The following is a 26,044-nucleotide window of genomic DNA, read 5'->3' as shown; positions in this document are numbered from 1 at the left end:
TTGTCCTCACCATATTTTTCAAATATGGAGGCAAGTGCTTGATTCGTGTGGGTGACAAGGACGACGCTTCGGGGAACAAGGACAATGAAGCCGTGCAGAATGGAGATGGAGAAGGATCTCAGGAATTTGAGGTTGTTTGAGATACTATTATGATAGTATTTTGTTCTACTTCTGGTTTTGTTCTACTTATGGTTTTGTTGTTTGGGTTATCTTAAATAAATTTCGTGAGTTTTTTTCTTGCCTTTCACTAATCCATCTTGGTATTAAGTTTTTCTAAAAACCCTAGCTTCTCAGAACCCTACCGATCTTTTTTTTCTCTTGCCTTTCACCGTTTTCCGGCGACCTCACCGACATACTTGATTCAGTACGTGTTTTTAATGCATCTGTGACACTGCAATTTCAAAAAAAAAAATTTATTTATATGTTTTGTAGCTTTAGAATTCACTATTGTTGCTTCCAAGGTTTAAAATTTCGGTTTCGGTAACCGTTTCGGACCCCACCAAAAACCGAAATTTGGTTCCAAATTCCGGACCGAAATTCCGAAATTTTGTAACACCTTTTTTTTAATAAATAATGTCATTAAGCCAAAATTTCAGATCGAAATTACCAAAAAAGGGCGACAAATGGAATTTCGGAAAATTCCGGTTTCCGTCCCCACCGGTAACCGAAATTTTGGATTTCGGTCGAAATTTTAAACCATGGTTGCTTCCTTCTCTTAGAAAAGAGGAAAACAGAGCAAAGTCATGAAGATGTCAAACAAGTGTATTGGGTTTGGTTCTTCATTAGGATTGACCACTATAAAATCATGAAGATGGCAAACAAGTGTATTGGGTTTGGTTCTTCATTAGGATTGACCGCTTGGTGAGGGTGATGGAACTCTATGAAATTATATGGATTCCTACCAATTTGGATGTCGGCACAATTTTTTGAAGCAGCACTCCTGATTTTTCTCTTTTCAAAGTTGATTGCATGCACCCCTGTTTCAAGCTAATTGATGCATAGACAAATGTTATCATTTCTTGTATTTCAATGTGAAACACCCTCTTGATGTTTGATGTTCATTCTTAGAGGATGTAATGTGAAACGCCCACCTGAGAGGGACAGGGTGCTACCACCCTTGATGTTTGATCCAACGGCAACTCTTTAAGAGGCTGCTTCGGATCAAAGATCAAGAATCGTACCACCCACATCCAACAGCAAATCCTGGAAAATTAATTTTTAGACATCCAAATAGCCCCCAGGCCCTGGATTGCAGGCATTTTCTGGAATGGAAATGAAAGATATTTCTAAAATTACTTTTGTTCCATACTAGTGAAATGCCATTGCCTCCCCCCCCCCCCCCCCCCCCAAAATGAAATGAAATGAAATGATATATTGCCACAAACCTCAAGGTTACAACAACTCAGCACAATCTCACCTATCAAGATTCACAGTATCCATATAGCCTCATGGTGACCTAACTTTTATGAACTTACAGTGGAGCTGTGAGATAGCTCACCCTAGAGGACATGTAATATGTAATGAGTTTTAGCCAGATTTTGAACAAGCACGCCTTATGATATACAGACTGTTCTAAAGACTCTTGTAAAGATGTAAAGAGATTACACAAAGGAGTTATGTTGATGATGTTGTGATGAATTAATGTGGGAGAAAGTTATTATTAGTTCCAACCAGTGAGGCCGAATCTGTCGGCGACATTGTACATGACAAGATTCCCCCAAACTGGGCCGAAGAGACGCTCCCCTCCAATTGCAAATGTCAGAGCCCATGAAGAGAGCAGCACGGTGAACACCATGACTCCAATTGCTGATCCAACAACATCTGCAAAAGGGCCCGGCATTGATTAATCAGAAAAAGTACCCGCGGAAGTTAAATTTGAAAGAACAAGGTATCATTAGACAAGGTGGTCTAAAAGCTCAGTAGCAAACGAAATTCATTGCACCAAAATCAGTCATTTAATTTTTAGGGGAGACTGAGATTGGCAAACACGGCGGACATCAGCCACAAGAACCCTTTTGTGATTGTGTGACCAGCATTGTCAAGAACAAAGTTAGAACACCCTTCATAAGAGAAAAACAAGCACCGAAAACTAGGAGTGGAATTCGCATGTAAAGAACAAACCATAGTCACATAGTTGATAAGTACCAAATTGATCGTTTTACCAAGAATCGAAACCTTCTTCCTCCGCCGCATAGTTTCTATGTATGTATGATGGAAAACATCTGCAAATAAATATACCCCATAATGCTATGGACATGCCCATGACAAATTATATCAAGTTTTTGGGGTTAGAAATAGTGGATATAACAACAAAATTCAGAATAGCCATTAAGAAAGAGTTAGCGCCTTAGCAGAGATTGTGCCCAAAGGTTTAACACACGGGCCAATGTTAAAAAAGTTAAAAAGTAAGCAGTCATTGTCAACTTCTTCTTTGAATTCACTGAACATCAAAGCCATCCCAAAAAGTTCATCTTCATATCATCTACAACGAAATATTCAAGCAAAGATGTTTCTCTTTTTAACTTATAAAAATAGCAGAAAGCTTAACATGCTGCTTACTGCTCGTATTGTAAAATTATGAAAAAAAAAACAAAGAGAGAGAGAGAGAGATTGTTTGACAATTACCTCCGCCCGCGCCACCCCCCCCCCCCCCCCCCCCCCCCCCCCCCAACACCCACGCGCGCGCACAAAAAAAAAAAAAAAACTGCGTTGAGAAACCTGGGCTGAGGCAGACAAACTGAAGCCATATTGCAAAAGCACTCGCTGCTTCATGGTTTTCTACAAAATTAGTTTCAGCTTATATCATTACCTCCCTAGATATAGGGCAGGGATTACATTAAACAATTTTTCAGCACAATTATTACAGTAAGCGTTTGAAATAGCTGATCCAGAAGTGTTTGAAATAGGTGGCTGTATCCTGATTGTGATAATGACTTCACAAAGCTCTCAGCAAGTTGAGCATCAGAATGAGAATAAACAGGAGAGACTTACACATGTAAGAACCTTCCATCAAACAGGTGATAATCCACTTCAACGTGGTTGGTGCAAGCTTGAAAGACAAGACTCACAAAAGATAGCTACAACCTTCTATTGTTGTAGTAAAAAGTGCTTGCAGAAACAAAGGACACACCAAGATCATACAAGAGAAATTGAATCCAAGTCAACACTATAAAGGTACTACTACGGATACCATGATCTTCCACTTAAACACTCAAGTGAGCAATAGCCTGTTGTTTCATACTCTAAGAAACAAGACACTTTCCAATGAAACCCATCATAGAACGATATTCATCAGGACCAGCACAGCTGGTAATGGTGTGGTGTAGACATATAGAGAGGGAGAGCAGTCGCAGTTGCAAATCAAATAAAAAAAGGCCCAAGTAATTGCGCCTTTATCATAACAAAAAGTAATCTTCACAACTTCTAAATGGAAGTGATTAGGCCGATCCATAAAGTGACATACTTGATTAATAGAAGAACAAAATATCAGACCACGTCAACGTCAAATACTATATTCTTCCACACACAGACTTATATAGGGTAGCATCTGTGAAAGGAGGAGAACAATGATCACTAAGCCTTTTGTTGAAAACGGATGGAGTAGAAAGAGGCTCACATTCTATCGTAGACACCGGGTGAGGAGTCAAGAGCATACCAGTGCTGAGTTGCACAAAGGACACGCAACTCTAAGAAACCTCAATAACAAATAATTGAGACCACCCATATCTTTCATCTCAAAAGTCCTTTGAAGAGTTTGCCGAATGTGGGATGTGGCGTTGTCAGTAAATAAAAACATTGTCCACATATGATAACAAAACGAGCCCCCCAATGAAGTGTAAGTAATTAATAAAAAATGAATAGCAAAACTTTCAAAATACCTTACAAAAGCATAGGAAACCAAAACTAAACTCTTTGAAAGAATAGACATGACAAAAAATGAGAAAACCAAGCCCCAGGTGCCTATTGGGATAGTGAGGACGGGCATAGCCCTCTAGTTGATACATGTAAACTTCTTGATGGTCACCATCAAGAATACAATAATAACAGCCATTTGATATTGTGACCATCCTCTCGGAAGAGCAATAGTAAGAACAATACAAAAGATCAATTATGAACTGTAGCAACTAGTAGAGCTCTCTATACCTTTGAATAGATCCATCACAATCATATACAACAGGATAGATCCATCCAAAAGATCGATGAGGCAAGGTGATTCTACAGTGGTGTGGCGCATTTCATGGTTGTACCGGACAATCTATGTGGCCATTGGTGTGGCACATTTCATGGTTGTACCGGGCAATCTATGTGGCTATTGGTTCCTTGTGCTTTAATATGGCATATCTCGAAGGAATGGAATAACAGAATATTTCTGGAAAAGGAGAGAAGTTGGCAGCACATTGCTCTTCGCATTAAGCTTACTATTATTGCTTGGTCAAATGAAAATGAGGGTCTTCCTTACAATCCTGGGGTTATATTGAGGAATTGGCGCGTAGTTATATCAGAGAAGAAAGCTATCGTGAATGTTACCCCTAAAGGCCTAAAGTGGATGGCCCCACCAGAGGGGTGGTTTGAATTGAATTTTGATGTGAGCTCTATGGGCAATCTTGGAAGGGCCGGTATTGGTGGTTTGGTTCGTGATGAATATGCCCACATTTTGATGTCGTTCACCGGTCCGGCTGGGTCTTGCGATGCTAATGAAGCCGAAGCGAAGGGCTTAATTATTCAGATTGAATAGAAGCTGCGGGCCATGGAGGCTTAACCATATTCTAGATGAGATTCGGGATTTGGTTTGTGTTATCCATCCACGAATTCAACATATGAGGAGATCCGCTAACGAGATGACGGACTGTCTGGCTAAAGAGGGGGTCAATTTGGAGATGGTGACTGTCTCAAGGCTGGCCTCTTATTGGGACTAATGAGGGTGCCGTCTGTAATATGAGGGTCGCTTTTCTTTATGTCTGAACTCATTTTGTTTTAATATTACGCTGTGTTGGGGTGTTGTTGGCCCTTGTTCCCCGGCACACCTCTTTTTCGGGTGACTGCTTGTCCCCTTTAAAGTAATCTTTGGATCTATTTTATGGAATCAATTTTGTTACCATTCAAAAAAAAAAAAAAAGATCAATGAGGAACTCTAGCGACTAGTTGAGTTATCTATACCTTCGAATAGATTCATCACAACCATATACAATAGAATAGATCTATCTATATGTTTGAATAGATCCATCACAACCATATACAATAGAATAGATCCATTGAGAAGTAACATCTTTATCAAGAGGTGGCAGAACAAGGTCCCTAATATAATTCTTCTATATTGCATGAAAATCTAATTTCCATCATCTCACGCCACTAAAAATCTTTAGAAGATTGTGGTAGAAAGCCATGGTGGGCCCAATAAGAAAAGTATCAAAACGCAAAAAAAATGTAATGGTAGCCTCTTGTTGGCTATATGTTCAGCAGCCAAAAAAAGAGAAATAATACTAGAGAAAGAACCAGAAGAGGCAGATTTATATGTATCAATGATCAGTCTATGAATGTCGCTAATGAACATTAGGTATAGCATATGATTTGGTTTGGTAAACCATGCTTGTTAGAGAAAGCAGTAGTTGTAGAGGCCGAAGAAGATAGTGAGTGATTATTTTGAAATGGGTAACAAAACCATAGTTGCCAGAGTGGGAAGCGATTGCGAGAACTGATGCGGGAAGCGAAAGCTGGAAGTGAGGGGTTTGGAAAAGAGAAAAAGCGAAAAGTTTTAAAGAAAGTAAAGAGGAAACGCGTGAGAAGTTTCATTGAAAGGCAACATGAAACATGTAGTAAGCCTCATTGGAAGCAAACAAGTGTATAGGAATAGTAGGATTATAATAGGTTAGGGAGGAAGGGTTAATGTAGGTAAGGATTACAATTAGAAGAGAAGACTTTGTGACCCATTAGAATTACAAGTTTTAGGGATTTATAGTTTTGCATGTGTTATTCATGTAGATTTAATGTCAAGTTTTTTGAAAAAAGACCCATATAAGGTTCATTTGAAATATAAGATGAGTTTTAAATTTTAAATAAACCCTATAGTTGTGCTGATAAGGAATTTTGATGAGGAATAGCATTAAGAACTCAGATTGGAGGAAGGTTAATAATATACATTGCAAATTGAACTGCTTCAATCCAGATGTAAAATGGTACTTTACTCATGAATAACTTGGGATAACTCCTCAATAAGGCGATGGCTCTACACAACCACGCCCTACTGATGACTAGGAAGACGAGACATCAGATGTTGAATACCATGACTGTGTAAGTCAGAAGCCAAGTCTGTAGGTACATATCAAATCCGTCACTAAAAAGAACCTTAATGTAGTAAATACTTGAGACTTAGGCTTTAGAAAATAAATCCACATATAGACTGAAAGCATCATAAAAATAATAACTCAATCCAAATAAAGAATGAATAGTTCATAAGGTGTGAAAGTAAAAAACATGGACTTTATTGAAGATTCAAAAGGTAAACAAGTATGTTTTGCTAGGTGCAACCATAACCTAGGGACACATGTCTAACTCTTAACAAAAAGCTTGTATTGAGAAATAATTTCATTCAGGTGACAAACCCACAAGGTAAAACCAATGGTGCCATAAAATCAGCAGCACTTGTCGAGTAAATGAAAATGTAACTTTAAGAAGATGCAAAATAATGGGTGACTTCAATGCATAACGATTCCCACAATCTCTATGGTCGAGTATTAGAAGTTAAAATGGAGGGGAATAATAACAAGTGCATGACATTTGTGTCTGCTAAAGTTCTTGTCCCCTGGTGGAAGCCTTCACCCCCCTATATCCAAGTTCAAGTCTCCGGTCAATGTTTCCCTATCAGTATTGAATTCCAGAGGCACCTGAAGATATCTGATCATTGTTCCTCGGAAAATATTGCGTCGGTGCCGGAATCACCTTCCTCCATCCCGTTGGAAAGCTTGGCCAGAGTATCCGTTGATTGGGATCTATCCCCTCAAGTTTGAATTTTAAATCGCAGTCCTTGACAGGGGTGTCAGGACTTGCCAGTAATACAGGTTTCGCTTCCCTTACTTTGGGTAAGGTGCAAAGGCAAAAGGTGAAGGGGTCCCATCATAAGCGCCGCTCTGGCAGTGCCAGCCCCTTTCGTTCCTGGTCTAGGAAGGGAAGATTTTTTGGGAAGAAATTCTGGGGATTTGTGAGATCTGAAGCCCCCAAATCTTTCCATGAAAGGTGTGTATCAAGTTCTGGGCTTCCAGGTAAGTTCAGATCCAGAGGTTGGACAAGGATTACTAGAGGTGGTCTTTCCTCAGACCAAGTGAAGGAGTAGGACCTGCCCTGAAACCAATATTGGAAAGTCCAGAAACATTTTTGACTAAAGTCGCCACTTTGGGTGGGGCTTCCTTTCATTGCAGGACTGGGATGTCCTGTGGATGAGATACCGTGCTGTCTAGGTTGGTCTCTGCAGGTGTAATGACTGTGATTCTTCTTCTTTCAAAACTTAGGCCATTGGATCAGTGAATCTATTTTCAAGGGTGGGGATCAACGATCTATCAATGATCAACCCTAGATCTTAGTTTTAATCACTCTTTTCCCTTTAATTTGTTTTGATCCATAGATCTTAGAATCTAGGGGTATTGAAGGTTATAACTAAATTCCCTAAATGAGAGAAGAAAATAAGTCTTGTTGTAAAAATAATTTCCACGGAAAATATCACTTAAAACGTGGAGTCAAAAAAAAAAAAAAGATAAAAAGTTATGGGAAGAAACCCACATTTTCCCTTGTATGGGAAAACGTGCATATGGTGTGGGCCCACCCTCAATAAATTATATATATATATATATATATATATATATATATATATATATATAGAGAGAGAGAGAGAGAGAGAGAAAAGTGAAGCTACACCGCCGGCTTAAAATACAATGGGCCCACATTGTTTTGGTGATCCAAACCATTCATTTGATTGGCCCTCACATAGATAGGGTGTCCACCAAAAATCAGCTCCATAGGATCATCCCAACCCTGCAAACTGTGGAGGCAAAAATGGACAAATTTGTGAAGGTTTTTACACGTTCATTTTTGCCTCCACAAATCGTAGGGTTGGGATGATCCTATGGAGCTGATTTTTGGTGGACACCCTATCTATGTGAGGGCCAATCAAATGAATTCTTTGGATCACCAAAACAATGTGGGCCCATTGTATTTTAAGCCGGCAGTGTAGCTTCACTTTCCTCATATATATATATATAGTATGATGATAGTTAATTTAAAGATGCCTTTGTAGGATTACTAATTATAAGTAATTATTTAGGGAAATATATGTGATTACTTTTATTTAGCAATCAATGATATGGTGTGATGATAGTAAATTTAAAGATGCCTTTTTAGATTTACTAATTATAAGTAATCTTAAAAGGAAATTCCTAGATTTTGGATATCTTAGTTTCTTTAATTAAAAATACAAAAACTCTTAACAATAGTGGGAACTTTACCTTAATAGAAGTAGTGGGATTACTTGGAGATTAAGTAAACTTATGGATGATGTAAAGTGAGAAACTTTAGGGATATACTATTATCATTAATAGTAGATTATCCAAAATAGCAAATCAAAACAAAAATTAGGGAATATATGTAATCCCCTCTTTTGGTTGTTTTCCTTTTCTTTAAAATTTAAAACCCATAAAAAGTGGCTATCATGCCTTATAAATAAGACCAAGGTGTTGGGTTTTTGGTAACTTACTATAGCCCTCTTATGACTCATCTTAATTTACCAAATCATAAAACAAGGAAAATAGAATAATATATATATAGTGACGTACACCTCTCCCGTTCTCGCCCAAAATTTTTAGAGAAAGAGAGAGATAGGAAGAAAGAAAGAAAGAAAGAAAAGAAGAGAAGAAGATTGAAGCTCTTATCAAACCCTAACTCCATCCAAGTAAGTTTTGTGATTTTCTTGGTTCTAATTAATCTTATTCATTCTCTAAGCAAAAACCTAAACAGTTAAGTATTATAAAACAAGGAAAAGAGAAAACAAATAAATATATGTGTGATTTAAATAGAGAAGATATCAAGCGTTCTTGATAAACCCTCTTTGTAGTAGATTTTACGAATGAAATAAGAGTTTCATGATTGTGTAATATTTCCATTTCACGTGACTCAAACATCATAAATACAGAGATCTTAAACCATCATTTTATTCATAAAAACACATATGTACATACATGTATATGTATGCGTGTAAATGTTCAATGGATGAATAGATGTTGGTTTAATTCTTACATTCTAAAATCTTGTGAATCTATATATATATATACATATATATATATATATATATATATATGAGAAAACGGTTCCTACACATATGTGTAGAGAGTTCTCTACACACTAGCTTAAAATACGGTGGGGGCCCACATTGTTTGGGTGATCCAAGCCATCCATTTTAAAGGCCCTCACATAGATAGGGTGTCTACAAAAAATCAGATCCATAGGATCATCCCAACCCTACGATTTGTGGAGGCAAAATGGATGTCTTTAAACCTTCACAAATTAGTCCATTTTTTGTCTCCACAGTTCAAATGATTAGGATGATCCTATGGATCTGATTTTTTGTGGACACCCTATCTATGTGAGGGCCTTAAAAATGAATGGTTTGGATCACCCAAATAATGTGGCCCCCACTGTATTTTAAGCTAGTGTGTAGATAACTTATCTACACATATGTGTAGGAACCGTTTTCTCAATCAATCAATATATATATATATATATATATATATATATATATGAAATCCAACAGTTGTATGTGTATTAGGTTACAAAATAATGAAACCTTACTATGGTTTTCGACTCCAACTGTCGTGTGGGTATAAGTTGAGAAAAATGAAATTTTGCATGTATTTTTATCTCAGCGATTCTATGAGCATTACCACCTTGCGAAATGATTTATTTTTATTTTTGGTTTTGTGCCCATTTTGGGGGCATGAAACAGTCCAAATATTTATCTTATTGTGTGCCCCACCTGGGAACACAATCAGTCCAGATTTTTGGGCCAATAGTATGTGGTTTTTAAAGTACACAGGCCCAAATTTTAGTACTGTTTTTGTACCTTAATCGAGAACACCAAATCTGTCCAGATTTATGTCCTATATATATATGGGTATTTAGGTCCAAATTGGACCAGATTTACACCCTGATGGTCTAAGATTTTTATGACCAAAAATGGACCAGGTTGTATTTGAAAATGAGAGTATCTTATGTCCCCGAAAACATGGCAGATTTATAATATGTAAGCATGTATTTTCTAGTCCACAATGGACCAGATTTTTGGGTAGTATGTACTTGTATTCTCAAGCCCAAAATAGACCAGATGTATGAGTTATAGGTGTGTGTGTGTGTGTGTGTTTTGTTGTCCAAATCAGATCAAATTTATGAGCTTTGAGTGTTTTCCATCATAACTGTATATAAACGCATAGGGTTTTAAACTAATTTTGAGTAGGTCCTATCTTATCAGTGCATGCTCATAAGAGTATAAGACAAATTTTTGGGGACACATTTCTAAACTAGCAGTGTATGCACAAAGAGTTCCCTGAAATTATTTATGTGACTACTTCGATCGCATCAAGGCTATACATGTAATAGCTCTAAAAAAATGATTCTTTTTATCTAAACAGATCTTATAAAGAAGTATTTTGAAAGCCTCTTTTATATATTAGATATATATATAGGCAGATCTCAAATCTTATGTACGAAGCCAAACAAGTCAATTTTCATATAAGTTAGATCATTTCTTCGATCCAATGTCCTTGTACGAGTCAGGTAATTTACAATCCCCTTGCTATTCTCTTAATCTTATATCAAACGTAAATGGTTGGTATGATTCTTATCTTCAGGATTATTTCCCTCACACTCTCACTTAGAGGCCGTCTCGATATTTACATTCGAGGTTTTACAAGGCAGGTGACAGCTAGACCTTGTGTTGTAATGGTTTCAATATAACTTGTTTCATGCAAAGTTATCTTACGTATACTATTTTCTTTGTGATAACTGTATAGCTCATTATACTTGTTTACTTGAAATGAAATAAATAATAAACTGTTTCTAACCTTTATGTGAAAGGATGCAGGAAAAGAAGGCAGAGGTAACGTACCTTAAAATCCCTAATTGCATATCCTACATGGGGGAGAGAAGGGGAAATTAAGGGTGTGGTGGTATCATCCTGGGACCTAAGGTCCAAAGGCCAACGCGAGAAGCGTGTACAGCCTTTCGTTGGCAAACCATCCAAAGGGATAGTATCCCCGAAACGGCTCGGCATTAAATGCGAGACCGAAATCTGAGTCCATAACGTCACTACCTTTGGATAGGGGTAGTGGGTAGTCGTGCGGCAAGGACACCGGTAAAAAGGAGAAAGTCAGAAAAGAACTGACAGAAAAGTAAACTGGGGAAAAGCCGGATGTACCTGGGGAAAGTGCCGTCTCATTTTACATATTCGATGCACACATAACATATCATTCATTATTGTCATTCATTCCTGTTTATACTGATATAGATGGCGTAGTTTTATTCTCCAGTTATTTATTATTGTTTCTAGATGATTGCTAAGGATCTGAATTATTATTGCATGCCCTTTTATATTGTTCCTTTTACTCCGCTCGGTCTCTGGAGGACCCTGCTCTAACATTGTTTCCTCCACCACAGGGGTTGAGGCGTTAGATGGCGGAGCGTTTGCAAACGAAGAAACCATGGGATAAGGGATCGTGTGATCGGAGAGTTCGCTTCATGAATTATTGCGCTATGACGTCTTGCGTCATTTTCTATTTTTATTTTGTCGGGACTTTCTTTAGTTTGAACTTTAGTGATTAAAACTTTACTTTTCATTTGGTGTATGAGTATTGAAAGGACCTCTTGTTATGGTAGACTTGTTTAATTTGGAATAAGATTTTTGTCGTGGTTGTTGATTATATAAAAAAAAAAAAAAAAGATCCATGATTTTTGCGTTGTTCTTTTGCTCGTAGCGACTTGACGGAATCGGGTCGTTACAGCAGGGAACAGCATGATGTAATTGGTGCAGGAGCTCTGGGCTACGTTTCTCCTGATAGGACTCAGGCAAGCCTTAGGTCTGCTGGGGTCTGTCCTTGTAATTGCCTTAACAATGACGTTTTTGCTTATATTTTGGTTGCTACGAAGATTCTAAACATTGACCTGCCTTAGCAGTCGTACTATTGTTGCCTTCTACTGGGAGGGTAGTTTGAAGGTCTTAGTGACCTTTCGTTTTTTTGGCGATTGTGCTACTGACAACTCACTAAGGGTAATGATGATTGTTGATCTAAAAGCGGGGAGGACAACTGATTTAGACTTGGGAGATAGTCTTAAGTGAAGTGGGGATATCCTCTTTTTAAATAATTAATTTTCTTGGAAACCGCCTCTCCGGTGCTTTATTGCTGCCTCATAATAGCAGGAACTCTTCAAAATGCGGATCAAATGTCCATTACTTATTCCTAGAGCAAGGTGTCTCTTGGAAACGGCTTTAAGGTCTCTGAGAAGCTTGGCCTATCTGGAGGAACAAGCATCCAGATATTTGCCTACCCAAAAAGAAGTTGCAAGGGATTCTTCAAAGAGGCTCTAGAAGTCCTTTAAGGAGGAGGCGGGTAGGTCACCGGAATTGTTATTTAGGCTGTCTGGCTTTTGGAGTATTAAAAAGTCTCACTCTCCGCTGTATAAACATCCTCTTTTCATCAAACTTTTGAGGGAAGAGCAGAATTTAAGGTGTCTTCGGTGGGAGGAGCAAAAGATTATTGGGATTCAAAAACTGGAGGCAATGATCTCCAGAAAGAAAGCATTAGAAGATAAAGCCCCTTCTGATGAGGAGATTTCGTTGTTGGTTCTTGACGAGGAGGTGTATGCCTCTGAGGTTGTGAACCTTAGAACTCAAGAAATCCTCTATATAGCTTCGCTCATTTTTTGATGCAGAATGGTAGTCTAGTTTTTGGAAAAGGTGGAACAGAGAAAATTCAGTTCTGGGGTTGGCTGGTAGGCCTCATTTTTTGTTTTGCTAAAAGGTTGTTGGCTCCTTATTGGTACGGGAACTTTTGATAGAATCCGACAATTGTATAGATCACTAACAAGGGCAGGCGGCTTGGCAAGACACTGACCAATACAAAGTGAAACCCTGAATTTATCCTCACTATCTGTTACTTTTAGTTGAATTTTGGTTGGGTAGAAGTGAAAGCTGGGAAGATATAGAAGGTGACAGAATATTGTATAGATATTAAAGTGCTGATTAGTTCATCATGGGCTGGTGCCGGCATGTCGGCCCAGTCCACCTTAATATTTTTTAACACAGGATGGGACTACTGGTCCCGACTGTTATCTTAATATTAATGAAATATGTCAATTTTCAAAAAAAAAAAAAATCCCAAAATAATGTCCCTCGGTTATCATTCTACACGTCCTAAGATCCTTCATAATAACATGGTCAAGATTAAATACAAAATGAACATTGCGAATCTCATGAAATTTAGGACATTGATAATAACAGTAAATTTTTTGCAACTTGATGACCAAGAAAGATATTGATAAATCTCGGAGGCAATGTCCTAAATTTCATCACTTCTCTTCTCTTGCTCTGACACCATGTTAAATTCACATATGTTGATAATGAGAGAGAGAGAGAGGAGAAGATGAGAGAAGAGAACGGATGGAGAAGTGTGTGTAAGGGAGTTAGTGTTCTCTCCCACACGATTATATATATATATATATATGAGGAAAGTGTTGGTGAGCTTAAGCTCACCAAACCTATGGTGAGCTTAAGCGCCCAATCACATGAGGGCCTACTGTGTTAGGATGATCCAAAGCATTCATTTGAAAGGCCCTTACATAGATGGGGTGTGTACCAAAAAACAGCTCCATAGGATCATCCTAACCCATCCATTTGTGGAGGTCAAAATGGACAGACATTATTTGTCCACAAATCTGCCCATTTTTGTCCTCCACAAATGGAGGGGTTAGGATGATCCGATGGAACTGATTTTTGGTACACACCCTATCTATGATAGGGCCTTGCAAATGAATGGTTTGGATCACCACAGAAAATGTGGGACCCATGTGATTGGGGCGCTTAAGCTCACCATAAGTTTGGTGAGCTTAAGCTCACCAACACTTTCCTCTATATATATATATGTGTGTGTGTGTGTGTGTGTGTGTGTGTGTGTGTGTGTGTGTGTGTGTGAAACCCTGAATTTATCCTCTATATGTTACTTTTAGTTGAATTTTAGTTGGGTAGAAGTGAAAGCTGGGAAGATATAGAAGGTGACAGAATATTGTATAGATATTAAAGTGCTGATTAGTTCATCATGGGCTTGTGCCGGCATGTCGGCCCAGTCCACCTTAATATTTTTTAACACAGGATGGGACTACTGGTGACTGGTCCCGACTGTTATCTTAATATTAATGAAATATGTCAATTTTCAAAAAAAAAAAAAGTCCCAAAATAATATCTCTCGGTTATCATTCTACACGTCCTAAGATCCTTCATAATAACATGGTCAAGATTAAATACAAAATGAACATTGTGAATCTCATGAAATTTAGGACATTGATAATAACAGTAAATTTTTTGCAACTTGATGACCAAGAAAGATATTGATAAATCTTGGAGGCAATGTCCAAAATTTCTCATGAAATTTAGGACACGCACTTCTCTTCTCTTCGCTCTGACACCATGTTAGATTCACATATGTTGATAATGAGAGAGAGAGAGAGGAGAAGATGAGAGAAGAGAACGGATGGAGAAGTGTGTGCAAGGGAGTCAGTGTTCTCTCCCACACGATTATATATATATATATATATATATATATATATATATATATATATAGAGAGAGAGAGAGAGTGAGAGAGAGAGAGAGAGAGGAAATGGTTTGTGTGCAGCTGCACAGATAAGCTATTTGTGCATGGCTGCACAGATAAGCTATTTGTGCATGGTTGAACAAACCATAGTGGGGGCCACATTTTTTGGGGATTCAAAGCATTCATTTGGAAGGCCCTTCCATGGATAGGGTACGTACCAAAAACCAGCCTTATAAGATCATCCTAACCCAATCAAAGTTGGAGGGGAAAATGGACAGACACTGTTTTTGCCCATTTTTTCCTTCCACAAATGCAAGGGTTAGGATGATCCTAAAGGGCTGATTTTTGGGACACACCCTATCCATGGAAGGGCCTTCCAAAAGAATGCTTTGGATCCCCCAAAAAATGTCCCCCCCCCCCCCCTCATAGTTTGTGCAGCCATGCACAGTGCACACAAACCATTATATATATATATATATATATATATATATATATATATATATATATATATATATATATATATTACAAATGAAAAAAATACCCTTAGTGTGGTAAATACGTCCAACACGTGTTTTACCCTACAGAGCCAATAAAAACTCCTTTGACTTTCCCGAATTATGACTCCGTCAACCGAGTATTCGACCACTTCGACTAAGATTTTCTTCGGCCATGATCCGCACCGCATCCGCCTTTTTAAACATTGGTCGATCCCATAAATGTCGCCAACAACAATGTAGATGATTATTGTTCATAGGTAGCATAGTGCTTTCAGGAAAAGAGCAGTATCTCTAATATAGAAGGTGATAGATCTTTTCATTTGCTGATCTTTGATGGGTTTTCTTTGGTAAATTGGATGTAATGAACTGAAGAGATGTTCGCCTTGCTTTCACTGTTTTATTTCATTTCTTTTCTCTTTTAGGTCTTGAAAAGAACACGACTACACTGTGGTGATGTTGCCATAGGATATGAGGGCATGGGGGTTGATATCATCACCTCTGTAGTGTGTTTTTGTAGCGTGTTGTTGTCTATCATTGTCGTGTTGTTGTTCTCCTTCACTTGTCTATCATCGTGATGATCATGCTTTTCCATTGCTGATTACATATGAAAAAAAGTGACTTACTATTCAAGAAAAAAAGTGACTTGAAAAAATGAAAACAAGTGACTTGGACCACCGCAATTCTTACGGGGTCCTTTAATTTATAATGATATCCCTAAAAGGTATCATTTCCCTCTAAATTGTGGAAACAAAAAAAAACCTAGGAACAAATTTTCCTTAAGAAATATTTTTTCGGTAGGTAAGCTGGTTGAGATACAAAGCCTCAACCATTGAGCTACACGACCAACCCCAAGAAATATTTTTCTTCCAATAAAAAGTAAGGACTTAGATCCATTAGGAATCCTCATGCTTTCTATTTTTTGTTTCTATTTTCTTTTTTATTCCAGTTACATCTTTATGTACGTCTCATATCACATAAGCTTTGCATCCTTACGTTTTGTCTTGTGCAGTGTTCCATGTAGATTTGTACCATGTTTTTCTCATGAGATTTCCCAATTTATGATAGTCCACATAGGATTTGCATCATCATATTTGTCTAATATGATTATTTTGCCTGTGTATTATTTGATGTAATATTTAATTATGGGGTGTTGTGCGGTGCAGTGGTCCATTGTTTTGATTTTGATTATGTTCCTTGAATATTTGTAGTCATATTTCATAAATAATTGTTTGTATGGATGGATAATTAATGAATAATGCTAGATTAGCTAAATAATATATATGGATACTTTTACATTTTATGCAGGAAATTATAGCAATGATGTTTGAGGATGGTGAGGGTGAGAATATTAATTATGGAAACAACTCACCACCGATTATTTGGAATAATTTTATTTGGAATAATTTTGTAAAATAGAGATTCAAATAGGATTGTATGGATTGTATGCAAATATTGTAAGAAGAATTTAACCAGTTCAAGCTGCTTGAACTGTACACTTAAAAGTTAAAACGACACCTTCTACATTGTACCAAAAGAAGAAAAAAAAATATGAAATAAGGCAAAACTTTTGTCTATAGGTAAAAAACAAATGGGAGAACTTGTCTTATTAATTTTAAGTTTGATCAAAATCAAAATTGAGAAGATCTTGGTTACATGATGATCATTCTTGGATACCTATTTAAAATGGTAGAACACCCTGGGTTCACTAAATTTGCTAAGGATCTTCAATTGTTATTCAAGATGGTGTCTGGGAACAAGATAAAGTCTGATTGCTTAATAATTTTATAGGAAAGAGGAAAAACTTTAAAAGTATTTGAAATCATTTCTAGTCGTATCAGCCTTACTACAAACATTTGAACATCTAACTAAACGCTTGGATATATTTGTCTCACGGCTCATTTTGTTAAATCGTGAGTAAATGTTAAATAAGAGAAAAATAAATTTTGCAGTAGAACCATCTTATCACATTGCGATAAATCTATGAGATACAATTTATCGACAATTATTAGAATGAAAAAATGATAAAAAGATATCTATAATGACGGTAAATAATTTAACAACTAATGATAGCATGTGCTAATTCAAAAAAAAATATTGCATGACAGAATTCCACTTGGTGGAAAGTTTTTCATGTTCGTTGTTATACGCGCTTGCTAAACTTCGAATTACAAAGTAGTTTGGAAGTGATAAATAGTGTGATCCATAAGGTCTATGAAAGTGTCATATTTAGGAATCGCAATCACGCCAACAAATATTTCAGAAGTTGGCAATGATGAGTGGCGAAAAGAGTGTTTGCCTTGATGTTTCAACTAGGGAGAACTCGGGATACCTTATATTATAAGTTGCATTAGAACATAAGGTTGCATTTGTTCATTTGTTCATATGAAACAAAAGGGCGGCCCAGTGGACGAGGCTCCCGCCATTGCAGGGTCTGGGGAGGGCTAGATGTATGCAACCTTACTCCTACATTGCAGAGAAGCTATTTCCGTGACTCGAACCCATGACCACCAAGTCACAATGGAGCAACCTTATCATTGCGCCAAGGCTCGCCCTCTATCTGTTCATATGAAACAGCATGATCTAAATTACCAAGTTGTACCAACATAAAATAAACGTGAAAATAAAGTATTGGCAAGTTTATGGAAGTTATTTATATGCTACTAATATTTTTCTGCTACAAGTTCCCTACTGCAAATATATTCTTTCCTGAATTAGTCTCAATTCGGTGTGTATTACATGAGACATATACGTATGAAAAGCCTTTTACGAGGTCTATTATTGAGAAAATGAAGAAAATTTTGATAGATACTGAAGTGACTCAAACTTGCTCTTATTGTTTGCGATAATTTAATCAGGCACAAGTTGAAGGTATACAATTTTATTTCCCTCAAATTAACTATTTTAAAAGAAATGAGATGGAACTCTAAAAAGTTAAGAGCGCAATTAAATATCTATATAGAGAGTATGAAAAAAGCAAACTTTATCTACCATGAGATCATCTTTCTCAAGTTTTAATTTTGAGGGTGGGCAAAAAGTAGGGCAGAGCATTATTTCAATTCCACAAGACAAGATGAATTGAACTCACAAATTTGAAATAGAAAGTTCTTCAAGGGTGGAAAAGGGAGGTAGATTTAGAATATTATTTGGATGAAGTCATTGTTGTCCCTCTTATTGATGAAAATTTGATGTATTGAATTGGTGGAATAACGATGCACTTAACTATCACATACTCTCTATGATGGCTTGGTTGTTCCTTGTATTCTTTGGAGTGGTCCATCAAGGGCTTCTCCCTTTTTAATGAAATTATCTTGCCTCTTTTTTTTCTTTTTTTTTAAAGATCATAAAGGCTCTCATTTTTAGGCAAGATTGGTTGCGGACTTCAATTGATGGTAACCTAAATTGCATTTTATACTATCACAATTTGACAAGTGCTTCTTAAATTTAATCATTTGCATTTTACATGTGTGCTAAGCATGGACCACGTGGCTAGTTCCGCAAATGCTATCACAATTGGTTAAGTATTGGATGTTGCTTAACTTCCTTTGTTATTGACTTTATATTGTTGCATTCATGGTGCGTACATTTTCAAATTACTTTACTTATTTTGTTCCTTTGTAGGTTGGTGTAGGGTATATCGACAATGGGTTGAAGATTTCATTGATTTAATGGTGCTAATTGCTAAACCAACTATGTTCTTGTAAGTTTTAATATCTTTATTTATGACCATGTGGTTGTGAGAATCTTGTCAAATTTTGCAAGCTCATGTATTTATATTATAATACTGATCTAGTCTTCAAGTATTGAATGAATACTTTAAAGCTCTAGTCGATATCAAAATCCCCAAAATGTCCCAAGTCATCATAGAGTGCGGGTAGTTAAGTGCATTATTTTTTCACCAATTTAACACATCAAATTCATCAACAAGAGGGACTGTGATGATGAATTCATCCAAATAATAATCTAAATCCGTCTTTCTTTCCACCATTAAAGAACTTTTAATTGCAAATTAATGAAATCAATTCATCTTATCTTGTAGAGTTACAGTAATGCTCATCCCTACCATTTTCCACTTTCAAAATTGAAATTTGAGAAAGATGATCTCACGGTAGATAAAATTGATATATTTTTTATACTCTCAATATAGATCTCTAATAGCGTCCTTTGACTTTTTGAAGTTATATCTCAATTCTTACAAAATAGTAAATTTATGAGAAATATAACTCTAATACTTTCATCCTGTACCTAGGATCCAAAATTACCACAATTGAAAAGATCAAGTTCCGGCCACCCAATACTTATCAAACTTATCTTTTATTTTCTCAAAAATAGATCTCATAAAATGCTTTTCACACGTATACCTAAGGCACTATACACAGAATTAAGACCAATTTGAGAATAAATATATTTATGGTAGGAGACTTGCAGTAGAAAAAACATTAGTAATATCATAATAAAAACTTTCAAAAACTTGCAGATAACTTCAGCAGTTTTGCATTCATCTTCTATTGGTGCAATTTTGTAGTACAAATCACATTATGTCATATAAACAAATGCAATCGTATGTTCTAGTATAAATCGTAACATAAGGCATGTCAAGTTCCACCTAGTTGGAACATCAAGACAAATACCCTTTTCACTATTCATTTTTGACACTCTAGCCAACTCCTGAAATATTTGTTAGCGTGATATTTTAAGCCTTAACATAATTGGCTCTCACGAACCTTATGGATCACACTGTTTATCACTGTCAAACCACTTTGCACTGCCAAGTAGGGGTGGACATGGTTCGGTTCGGTTTTGGGGTATACCCAGAACCGAACCATATATAATCGGTTCCCTGAAATTGGAACCGAACCAGAACCATATATGTTTGGAACCGAACCGAACCAGAACCATATATAATCGGTTCGGTTTGGTTCGGTTCTGGGTTTACCCGACCTTCACCAAATCAACGGAATTTATTCACAACAGTTTCCCTCCTTGTGTTTGAATGTTAGGTTTTTTTTTCTTGAGATAGAATAACTTTCTGTTTCCAGCCTATCATTGATGGGAAAAGCAGAGCACAAAAGTCTGTAATGAGCTGATGAATATGACTTTGTGGGGGCGTTATACATGAGATTTTTAAAACGCGCTTTTGATTGGTAGAATGCTATCTTTCACTTTTTTCTCATTTGTCATCAAGACATGGATTACATGATATTTGACTCTTGATCGAAAGGGGACGACGACTCTCATAATATTTTGCTATTTTTGAAAGCCTTTCACTTTCTTCTTACACTTCCAAAAACTTTCAAGTTAATATTAAAAAGAAAAAGGAGATTTCACTTTCCCTTCCCACATCTTCTTTCCTGCCATTAAAATATTAGGGCTTGTTTGCCAAACATTCCCATTCCCCGCAAGCCACGAACGGTAGAATGAAACTTGCTCAAACGAAATCCGCGTAGCTTTATAAAATCGAGTGAGTGGAATTAGTCCATTCATTTTATTTTTGGGGAAGTGCTGAGATTAAAAAACTTGTTTTTCAGTCTGATTAATCTCAGTCCTTCACCAAATCCAAGTAAAAACATGCATATTTAAGGGTTTTAAGGTGGGTCGGTTCTCGGTTCGGTTCTCGGTTCCGGGATCCCAAACCCAGAACCGAACCGAATTTCCATCGGTTCCAGGTTATTAGAATCAAAACTGAACCATAGAACTATGGAACCGAACCGAACCGAACCATATGTGCCGGTTCGGTTCGGTTCCTCGGTTCGAACCGGAACCATGTCCACCCCTACTGCCAAGTTTAGTATGTGCGTACAACAACGAACATAAAAAAATATTTCATCGAGTGAAACTATGTCATACAACTTTTCTTTTACCTTAACACAAACACTATCATTAGTTATCAAATTATCTACGGTCATAGTACATATCTTTCCATCAATTTTCCACTCCAACAACTGTTGATATATTGTATCACATAGATTTATCGCAATGTGAAGAGAAGATTTCACTGCAAAATTTATTATCCTCTTATTTAACACCCACTCACGATCAACAAAATGAGCCTTAAGACAAATATATTCAAGCGTTTTGTTAGAAATATACATGTCTATTTTAAGTCTGATACAACCAAGAATGGATTCAAATACTTTCAGAATTTTTCCTTCTCTTTCCTATAAACTACTAAGCAATTAGACTTTATCACATCCCTAGGTGCCATCCTAAATAACGGTTGAAGAATCTTAACAATTTTGATAAACCCATGGTAGGTTCGCAGCTAGTTAGAAGGAAATCCCTTGACTTCGCTTATGCTCAGTCAAGTGAGGCGGGTTACGGTTATGGGAAGAAATATATTAAGGAAGAGGAAGAGATGTCGTTCGAAAAGGGAGGGAAGGTGAGACGATACATGGGTTCATTTTTACCAAAATACACATCACGTAACACTTGACGTTCGGATTCGAAGAATCTATCAGACCATTTGTGTCCATCACGTAACACTTGAAGTTCGGATTCGAAGGATCCATCAGACCATTTGTGTCCATTGACATCCCTCGGTTTTGTTATTTTCATACGTTTTGTGCATCAACCTCTTAGAAGTTAGGGTTTTTAGTTTTGAGGGCCCACAAGTGTCTTGAGTCTAAGTCATCTAGAAAGAGTCTGGAAGTCTTTAAGAGTATATATTTTAGGCCTAGAGCCAACGAAATTTTCACTTGTGAATGAAGACTTTTTTGCAACCTTGAAGAGTCCTCTTCTATTTTTTATTTTGAAACGAGTACTCGATCATCCCTTTGGTGCGAGAACTTCTTCGGTTCCAGAGGTGTAAGGCCCTAGGGTTTTATCTTTCCTTCTCTTCTCCATCTTCCAAGGAATATCATCACCATCAACTTTCTACTTCTTTAAATTAAAGAGGCCTTCTGTAATTGTTGATTTCAAATTTCATACTTCTCGTGAATACCTAGGTTTTACTATTATTATTAAGAGGCCCTCAAATATGGCACTTCTCGTTGGATACGATCTGTTGGAGGCCTTGGGGTTGTGCTTTGGAGTTTTTGGGGGAGTGGTGAAGACTCTCTAGGCTGTGATTCTAGATAGTAGGGAGGTATATTACTTTTATCGGCAGGATGGCAGTGTTTGGGATGGTCCTCACTGAAGTGGAGGAATTAGTAGATTTTCTTCGTTGGTATTAACTGGTCTAGGAGTATGCTCCTGGCCATCCTTAATTGATAAGTTGTCATCTTTCAAAAAAATTAAGAGGATCAATCCGATCGGATCTGATCATAAATCTGATAGTCAGATTGAGTTAATATCAACCATCAGATTTATAGATTGGGTTGACTCAATATCTAACGGCTGTATTTGACCGATCTCAAGTTGGATTGTTAAAATTAATCTAGAGCTAATATTTCGAGGCGAGATTTTTGCGTAGTTGAAGATTAAAGTGTTTTTCTCTAATGGTTCTACATCAGGCATTGAGCCACAGATCATTTCTATTGATCATTGGAGCAAAAATGAAACAACAATCATGAATTTTGAACTTAAATTCAACTCAAAAGCACATACCACAATAAATGAGAGTAAGACAATGAGTAAAACAACAAAGGAAAGAGTAAAACAGTGAAGGAAAGAGTAAAAAGAAAAAAGAAAGAGTAAGACTCTTTGTATAAACTTCAAATTTGTTATTAAAAAAGGACTTCCCAAAAAGAGTGGTGTACACTTTCCTTACTAGACACAATCAGTTTGGACATTTCCTACACACTTTCTAACTTTAAAACATTTTTAAAGGACCTAAACAACTACAAATCATTCAGAAATGTAACTAGTTGGGAGCCCCACGCCTTGAAGTTCCCGTGGAGGTCAACTGATTAAATTGTGGATATCCTTCACATAAGTGATGCATCTGAGATTTCTTTTCAACAGTATGAGAAAGACCAACTATGTCACGAGTGTGCTTCCTAAGGGGTTTTGTAGGAGTCACTTGTAGTGGAATAGCATATCCAGCTCATCCCATTCTAGTTTGTGTTATTCTGTCATTCCTTTGTTCCTTTTTCTTCTTCTTCTTCTTTTTTTTGGCTTTAATAAAGTATATTTATCATTTGAGAAAAAAAATAAGCGGCCGTTGGGATACGCGGATTTTAGAATCCAGGTTTTTAGTCTGAAAACAGTGTAAAAGATGGTTCATGATCAAGCTGCTGCATGCTGTCCTGGCAGCGTTTCTTGGATTTTAAGCGAGAAATTCAGGTTTTAAAAATCTCTCCTCCATCCTAAAATTTCTAAAACCTGAAAATATGGGAGGATCTGCTACTCTCTTGCTGACAGGAAGAAGGGCGAGAAGTCAAAAACAACGGCTGGTTTGTCTCTTAGCTACAATTTTGAAGAAATCCCGGATTCTAAAATCCGTGCATCCAAACGGCCTTTAAATGTTTGAGTGCAGCACATGTCATGAATCTTTTCTTTAGAGAGAAGTGTGTCTACAAGGTGTTCCTATGATGCTCAAACCCACCTGAGGGACAAAGCTCATGAGCCACTTTTGGCGACATTATGGAATCACATGAAATAGTTATATTTTTCAAGCGCACCACTTCAATATGGACCACGAAACTGAGGTAATTAAGCATAGACTTGGTAATTTATTGAGTAGAAGTGCAGAAGATCACCTTTTTCCCAGTGTAATCTTTCTTTGTACTAGGCGGAATATGCCTACAACAACCTGATAATTTGGACTGTGGAAAATCCTCATTCAATGTAGTTTTTGGAAAAGCTCATAACCAATTTTAGAGTTGGTTCCATTATCATTACATGAGGAGCAAAGCAACAACGCCAATGCTTTTTCAATATATATCAAATAGATTCGAGCTCAGGTACGAAGAAAATCAATGATAATAATGCAAAGTACTGAGATTTGGTGAATTTACATCGAATATAAAATATCTCCAAAGCAACAGAGTAGGCACTTGCAAAAAAAAAAAAATTATACTTTCCAGTAAGAAGTTACAACAAGTTGAAGCAAAAATAGATTGATCCATGAAGCATAACTCTTAACAAGATCAATAATGACAATTATGCAGTCAAGCTTCTCCTAGCACTTATGCAATCAAGCTTCTCAACAGATACGAAATTTTTCATAAATACAATGTTTGAACTTCTTTGAATATCATGGTGATGATTCAAGCACAATTGTAGGCAATGATCTAAATTATCAGAATTCCCAATAAGAGTATATGAAGCAGATCTCTCCCACTAAAGCTATCTAAGAAAACCCCAGATTTAGTAGAAGCAAAAGAAAAGAAATCTAGGTCTGATTTGCCTTCGCTAAATGTCTTCTTTGATTAAAATCTCTAAACGGCCGTTTGGATACATGGATTATATAATCCAAGATTGTGAATTTACAAGCTTAAACCCTAGATGTTTTAAGCTAAAATCTGGATTTTACCAGATTGGGTGGTAACATATCTTATTTACAGATTTATAATCAGGGTTTTAGAATTTAAAGATTGAGTGGAATAAACCTGATTTACGCATTTAAAATCAGTGTTTTAGAATTTAAAGATTGAGTAGTAACAAACCTGATTTACGCATTTAAAATCAGTGTTTTAGAATTTAAAGATTGAGTGGTTACACACCTTATTTAAGCATTTAAGATCCGGGCTTTAGGATTTAACATCTAGGTTTTAGGTTGTAAAATCATGGATTATAAAATCCATGTACCCGAATGGCCAAGAAAAACCCTAGACTCAGTAGAAGCTCTAAGAAAACCCTAGACTCAGTAAAAGACGTTCGTTACCACTCATTCTGCTACAATCCAGGTTTTAGCTTAAAAACTCTAGGCTATAGTTTGTAAAAAATCCAGAATTTTACAATGATGGATTATAAAAGCCACATACACAAACGCCCAAGAAAAATGCTAGATTCAGTAGAAGCAAGAGGAGTGAAATCTACGCCTAATTTGCCTACACTAAATGTCTTTCTTCGATTCGATGCTCTAAGAAAACCCAGAAAACCCTAGACTCAGTAAAAGACGTGTGTTACCACTCATTCTGCTACAATCCAGGTTTTAGCTTAAAAAATCTAGGTTTTAGCTTGTAAAATCCAGTATTTTACAATGATTATAAAATCCATGTATCCAAACGGCCCGTAAGAAAAGCCCTACACTCAGCAGAAGCAAAAAAAGAGAAATCTATGTCTGATTTGCCTACTCTAAATTCGATCTTCGATTCCTTCAAACCCTAACCAATAAAGAAGAAGAAGAAAAAGATAAATGTGATTTGGAGGAGGGACTATTGAACTATAATAAAGGAAGATTTGAATACTTACAACGGCGAATATGAGGGAAAGAAGAGGAAGAACGAAGAACAGGCCAAAAGTAGAAGCAATTGAGAGCCCAAAGCCAAGGAAGGAGGCAGAAACCGAATTTGAAGAACCTTCGAGCGTAGGTGAGAGATTCTTCTTCAGAAAGACCGAGAGGGCAGTCTATGGTGGGCCAGAGTCGAGTATTGTTGGGAGTGCGCGTAACAAAACCTGACCCTCCCAAATGCCTCCTCTCTTCTACTAATTCGCCATCCTGCGCCCCCTCCATCTCTCTATCTCTGCCTTCTCACTGTGAATGAAAACGAAGAAAAAGGAATAGAATGTGGGGCTTTTAGACGAAACTAGGGTTTCGTTTTGGGAGACGATAAATTCACATCCCCTTTAGGATTATTCGCACCCTGTCAACTTGAATTGAGGTCAGA

General features: G+C 36.9%; 1 protein-coding gene across 1 annotated transcript; it reads right to left on the bottom strand.

Annotated features, from left to right (window-relative positions):
• Positions 1 to 1,352: 1,352 nt before the first annotated feature.
• Positions 1,353 to 26,044, bottom strand: LOC143848697 (putative gamma-secretase subunit PEN-2). The gene is made up of 2 exons (XM_077357692.1): positions 25,629 to 26,044; positions 1,353 to 1,821 (listed from the first exon to the last, which is right to left on the bottom strand). The coding sequence occupies exons 1-2, from the start codon at positions 25,888 to 25,890 to the stop codon at positions 1,661 to 1,663; spliced, it is 423 nt and encodes a 140-aa protein (XP_077213807.1). The 5' UTR covers positions 25,891 to 26,044; the 3' UTR covers positions 1,353 to 1,660.

The sequence above is a fragment of the Tasmannia lanceolata genome, unplaced genomic scaffold (genome assembly GCF_043159265.1).
Source record: "Tasmannia lanceolata isolate RefF3 unplaced genomic scaffold, GAP_Taslan_0.1 ptg000016l, whole genome shotgun sequence".
Lineage (NCBI taxonomy): Eukaryota > Viridiplantae > Streptophyta > Magnoliopsida > Canellales > Winteraceae > Tasmannia > Tasmannia lanceolata.
This window is presented reverse-complemented; position numbering and strand designations above follow the sequence as displayed.